At 31.0% G+C, this 6,637-nt stretch overlaps 1 protein-coding gene across 2 annotated transcripts; it reads left to right on the top strand.

Annotated features, from left to right (window-relative positions):
• Positions 1 to 461: 461 nt before the first annotated feature.
• LOC116847523 lies at positions 462 to 4,735 on the top strand. Of its 2 annotated transcripts, XM_032822615.1 has the most exons (3): positions 462 to 1,228; positions 1,340 to 1,870; positions 3,912 to 4,735. In XM_032822615.1, the coding sequence occupies exons 1-2, from the start codon at positions 535 to 537 to the stop codon at positions 1,834 to 1,836; spliced, it is 1,191 nt and encodes a 396-aa protein (XP_032678506.1). In that variant the 5' UTR covers positions 462 to 534; the 3' UTR covers positions 1,837 to 1,870; positions 3,912 to 4,735. The 2 variants fall into 2 exon arrangements, with proteins under 2 accessions (XP_032678506.1, XP_032678505.1); XM_032822614.1 differs by having other exon boundaries at positions 462 to 1,870.
• The last annotated feature ends 1,902 nt before the right edge of the window (positions 4,736 to 6,637 follow it).

Below are 6,637 nucleotides of genomic sequence, written 5' to 3'. Positions count from 1 at the left end.
TGCGCTAATCGTAAAGACTTTAACGGTATCCTTAGGACTTACATAATGTATCTTTATAATAGTTACAGAATATTATAATATATATATTAGCAAATATTACAATATATTTATCAATAAAAAATAATTCTTTATTTTCTATAATTATATAAATATATATAATTCACACATATATGATAATATACAATATATAATATTTAGTTTTTTTGTGTAACTTTGGTTTGCATTTTATTTTGCGTTTTTAAAATAATATATTTATACATAAATTGTCATACATATTGTTTCTTTCCACTAACGAATATTTCTAGTTCGTTATCTCAACAGTTAGAATTTATCTTGTCAACAACTTTTTCGATACCTACAAACATATTGTATATTGTTATTAATGTTCTGTGTACTTTTACCGGTTAAACGCCTATATATAACCCGTATACATATTTCTGTTACATTCCGTAAGTTGTCGAGCTTCGCGCATTATTTTGAAATAAATATTACAAATAAACTACTCCTAAACGATAATTAATAAGACATATCGCGATGAATTTGTTCTCAATATCAACTTTTAATGGTCCATACACAGAAGACAGATATAATGAGTTTTTTAATCCAAACATTTGTCATGTTTGCAAACGTCCCAGCAAAGACTTGATAACGTGTAATCAGTGCTACATGATTTCTTACTGTTCCGAGGAACATGAGGCGATACACAGAAACACACACTTTCAAATCTGCAAAGCTATAGGAAGGGTAATAACAGACAAATCATTCTCGGATATGTATCCTAGCTTAGGAGAATGGATAAAATCACGGAAAGTAATTTTACATCAAATGCCCTCTATTTTGTCACGTGGCTTACCTCCATACGAAATGGAGATGATAATGTGTGCAAAATCGTGTGGTGTGTGTTTCCGACAGACAAACATAAGGTGCTGCAGCATTTGCTATTCAGCCAATTTTTGTGATGATGACCAAATGCTATTTGAAGCATTGCATGAGAAGTGCTGCCATGAGTTGTTGCTATTACTGAACATGAATATCTTCCATATAAACGGCTATACAGAACAAATTTTACTTGAAAACAAATATAAGTTCACCAAATTTCCTGATGCAAAACCTTGTTATGACACTATTACATTTATTAGCAACTATATATTCAATAATAATAATATTTCTGCCCATAGGTTAAATTTAGACCCTTCTATCTTAGTGTTTTACTGGACATTTCAGCAACGTACGTATTCTGATTATGCATCCGGTCCGCTAACGTTATACTATGCGTTGCAGGAATCAAATTTATTATCTCTTTCAAAGAATAGACGTAAATATATTATTCATGTTATAGATGTAAACAAAACAGATATAATATATTTGGAAATATGGCATATTTTCTTACATTACTTCAAAAATACGAAGGAATTGTATATTGTATTAATAAACCCATTAAAATTTGAGTGGAGCGATTTAGGATTTGTGTGTAATTCGTGCAGTCGCTATAGACAGAAAGTTTATGTTAGAAGCGTATCAGAACCGTATCACGATTTTGTACGCTTAGATTCATATGAAAAACCAAATGTGATCGTACTGTTTGAAATAGAATTGCTTTACATAGAAACATGGTCCAAATCTTTAGAAGCAATAATAGCGCAAGAATGTCCGTTACTTTTAACCGCTGTTTTGGAAAATACAGTGCAAAATGTTATAGACAAGATACAAGAACAAACAGGTACAACCAGAAATCGATTACACAGGGAAAATAAGTTCCGCGGTTATATGCCACATAGAAATTATACGACTGGTGGATTTTATTACCGAAATGCCCATTTTATTATGTATTCATAAATTGAATACACATGACCGACCCAGGAGGCAGGAGGTTATGTATTGTTTGATCCTATTTTTATTTTGGTATAGTTGATGATAATCAATTTTTCATAATATTCGAGTATAAATTAGAAATTTTTTACTGAGGCATATATTCAGTCATAAATTAATAGTATTTTTGTTAAAATATATTTGCTCATTTATCAGTATATAATTTATTAGTATAAAGTTTGTTAGTATAGTGTTTCTCATTTTTTCAAAATATGTGAAATATATTGAATATGAGGTAATAGAATGCTGGCCATACATATATATAGTGCCTTTAAATTTTACAATTTGTCGCATGCTATATCATAATTATAGGCAATATTATATGCAGCTACAATCATTCTATGCCTATAACTGTTGTATGTAATTGTCTTATAAATCTCTATTTGTCTATCTCTATTGTTCGTGTTCTGCAAGTGATAGGTGATGATAGTAATCCCAATGCTTTATGTAGATTATTTTCTTCAAACTGTGCTTTGTAATCAATAATATAACTTGCTAATATCGACTTTTCCAATTTAAATTGTCAAAATATATTAAAAAATATGAAAGCAAATCTGAAACTGTTAGCGTCTCTCGAGTCATCTGTAATTGTAAATTAAGTACAAGTGTAATCATAGTCGGCAATAAAATATAGATCTTTTAATAGTATACATTCGTTAAGAAATATGTATTGTGATTTTCCTTCCCGATTTTGTGTGAAATTGTAGTTCATACTGTAATGAACAAAAGAATATATACGATTGTATATTATTATGTTACATATCGCTCCTATTGTGTTGCCGTATAGCCATGATTTTGAAGAGTGTTCTTGAGATACTTGGGTTCGCTTTGGATGCTGTTCTTGTCGCAGATGTTAATGCTCTGTTTATTAGCGAATCGAAGATCGATTATTTTTGAGCTAGCTGATGGTGTGATTGGGCATGGAGATATCGTTTGGTGTATGTAAGTTTCCTAAAAACTTGGTGATCTAAAAAGCCATCTGTTCTTCTTGTGACTAGGACATCAAGGAAAAAGAGCCTGATGTTTTGTTCAACTTCCATTGTAAAGATAATTTTGGGATATTGTATGTTGAGTGCATATAGGAATTTCTGGAGTTTTTCTTTACCGTCTTGCCACATGAAAGTGTCATCTACATATCGAAGCCATATTCGGAGTTTTAATTGGCACTTTTGGATGACTTGAGATTCGAAATGTGCCAGAAAGATGTTAGCTATGACTGAAGAGATTGGGGATCCCATGGCTGCACCTGAAATTTGTTTATAGAATTGATTATTGTAGCTGAAATTTGTAATGGTCAGGCAGTGTTCGATTAGAGGGATAAGATCGGATGGAACTTGTTTTGATGTCTTTTTTATTTATGATGTTTGAATTTGGGACCTGTGTGAATAAAAATGATACGTCGAGAAGTACCGGGATGTCGATTGGTTGAATTTGGGTCCATTTTATCTTCTATTTGAAACCCGCTAAGTTTCTGACCGTGTAGGGGGTGTTTTCGCTGATTTTGGTGGTTCCAGTTTACTCACTAAAAAGCATGCCATATGTATGTTAGGAAGTTTTGGGCGCTCACTATAGTTCTAAGTGTTACATTGCTTTTGTGTAACTTGGGAAGGCCGGATATTCTTGGAAGTGTTACATTTTTTGGGATTAGGATGGTTTTTATTTTGTCTGGCAGAATACTGTTCTTTATAAGTTTCGTTATTTGTGCTTTTAAGGAATGAGTGGGGTCTTTCTTCAGTTTCTATTAAGTATCGTCGGTGTGAAGTTCCTATATATTCTTGTTATAGTTTTCTTCTTTCATTATTTCTGTTATGTTACCTTTGTCCGCTGGAAGGATGATGATGTCCAGTGATATTAATTGGTACCAGTGATACTTGAAGATTAACATAGTATATGTCAATAGGGATCACTTAGGATCGGGCAAATAAAGACTTATAAATGTGCTATTTAATGCTTCTTACAATATTTCATTAAAAAAAATTACTAGAATGTTCCATAAACTATGCGCCTTAAAGTGTTAGAATATAATAATTATATGTTGACAGGAAATTGACATTTGTCATCTGCCAAATTCTGATTTTTATATTACATTCGTAATGAGCAATGCTGAAAACCTTTGTACACTCTACTCTGCAGCGAAAAGATGGAAAGTGTTCCAATTGGAAAAGTGACTCGTAAAAGTTGATATTTTTTTACAAATTCTTATCAATATTGCAACATTTGGAAGAATTAAAAAAAAATCGTGTTCGACAGTTTTAAAATAATATACTTATGTATAAATTATCATTTTATTGAATAAGATCTGTTATTTTGTTGAAAAGAACCAATTAGATTATTTTCAGATTTTAATATTAAAAATGTTGTTATGAATAATATAAACAAAAAAAATTTTAAAGCGAAATACCAAAAACTCAAATAGCTTATAGCTTAATCTTTCGTTGAACAACAAAAAGGAGTGATACAATCACTAGATCAATAATATACATTGTACCAACATTTGTGGAATATTTAATGTTGTTCCGTCATTTAAATGTCTGCTCATAAACATATTATATTATTCTGTGAATGCTATAAAAAGATACGTTATGTAAGTCCTAAGGACATCCTTAGAATCATTACGATAATCGCGTATTGCACGATCGCAAAAATTTAAGGATTAGAACGTAATATGTTCCAAAAAAGGATGGGTGATCAATTCGGATCAAAGAACATTTTTTTAGTGGGTTAGTTAACTTAGAGTAACCTTTCTAGTACATTACCGAAATATCTAAAGTTTTGTTAAAAATTACAACAAAATTACTAAAGTAACTTTCTTGGCGGACTTTGTATTTTTTGAATAGTTTAAAGTAGATATTCATAAGTAATGTATCATGTTTGCATATTGTTTCTCTCCTATAATGAATACTTCTAGTTTGTCATCTCAATAGTTACAATTTATCTTGTCAACAACTTTTTCGATACATACAAACGTACTTGTACATTGTTATTAATGTTCTGTGTACTGTTATCATTTAAACAGCTATATATAAGCCGTATATATATTTCTGTTACATTACGTGAGTTGTCGAGCTTCGTGCATTATTTTGAAATAAATATTACTAACAAAATACTCATAAACGTGAATTAATAAGACATATCGCGATGAATTCCTCGGCAATATCAATTTTTCATGGTCCATACACAGAAGACAGATATAATGAGTTTTTTAATCCAAACATTTGTCATGTTTGCAAACAGCCCAGCGAAGACTTGATAACGTGTAATCGGTGCAACATGATTTCTTACTGTTCCGAGGAGCATGAGGCGATACACCGAAACTCACACTCTCAGATCTGCAAAGCTATAAGAAGTGTAATAACAGTCAAATCCTTCTGGGATACGTATCCTAGCTTGGAAAAATGGATAGAAACACGCAAAGGAATTTTACATCAAATACGCTCTAGTCTCTCACGTGACATACACCAGTACGAAATTGAGATGATATTTTGCGCAAAATCGTGTTCTGTGTGTTACCGGCAGGCAAATATAAAGCCCTGCAACATCTGCTATGCAGCCAATTTGTGTGATGATGACGAAATATTATTTAATATAATTCATGAGAAGTGCTGCCATGAGTTGTCGCTATTACTGAACATGAATATCTTCCATATAAACGGCTATACAGAACAAATTTTATTTGAAGACAGATATAAGTTCTCCAAATTTTCTTGTGCAAAATCTTTTCATGACACTTTTACATTTATTAACAAGTATGTACCCTCAAATGATATTCCTACTGATTACTTAAACTTAGGCCCTTCTGACTTAGTGTCCTTCTGGTCATTAACTCAACGTATATATTCTGATTCTGTATCCGGCCCGCTGACGTTATACTATGCGTTGCAGGAATCAAATTTATTACCTCTTCCAAAAAATGCACGTAAATATATTATTCATGTTATAGATGTAAACAAAACAAATATAATATGTTTGAGCACGTGGCATATTTTCTTACATTGCTTTAGAAAAACGAAGGAACTGTATATTGTATTTATAAATTCGTTAAATTTTGAATCAAGCGATTTAGGATTTGTCTGTTCTAAGTGCAACCATTATAAACAGAAAGTTTATGTTAGAAGCGTATCAGAACCGTATCACGATTTTATACACTTAGATTCATTTGAAAAACCGAACGTGATCATACTGTTTGAAATAGAATGTCTTTCAATAGAGAAATTGTTTGATTCTGTAGAAGCCATAATAGCGCAAGAGTGTCCGTTACTTTTAACCGCTAATTCGGAAAATACAGTGCAAGAGAATGTAAACAAGATAGAAATAAAAACAGGTATAAATAGAAATCGAATATACAGAGAAAATAAATTCCGCAGTTATATGCCACATAGAAATTATATGACTGGTGGATTTTATTACCCAAATATGCATTTTATTATGTATTCATAAATTTAAATCACATGACCGTTCCTGTCAACGACTGAAGTTTATATATTGTTTGATCTTGTTTTTATTTTGGTATAGTTGATGTTACACAATTTTTAATAATATTCGGGTATAAATTAGAAATTTTTTACTGAGGCATATATGCAGTAATAAATTAATATTTTTATTAAAGTATATTTGCTAGTTTGTCAGTATAGAATTTATTAGAATATAGTGTGTTAGTATATAGTTTCTCATCTTTTCCAAATATGTAAAATATGTTGTATATGAGATAACAGAATGCTGGTCGTATATATACTGGTAGTATATTGCTGGTAGTATATTTGAGTTTTAA

This window comes from Odontomachus brunneus, unplaced genomic scaffold (genome assembly GCF_010583005.1).
Source record: "Odontomachus brunneus isolate Ranch 3 - 2012 unplaced genomic scaffold, Obru_v1 Obru_scaffold_079, whole genome shotgun sequence".
NCBI classification, from domain to species: Eukaryota; Metazoa; Arthropoda; class Insecta; order Hymenoptera; family Formicidae; genus Odontomachus; species Odontomachus brunneus.
This window is presented reverse-complemented; position numbering and strand designations above follow the sequence as displayed.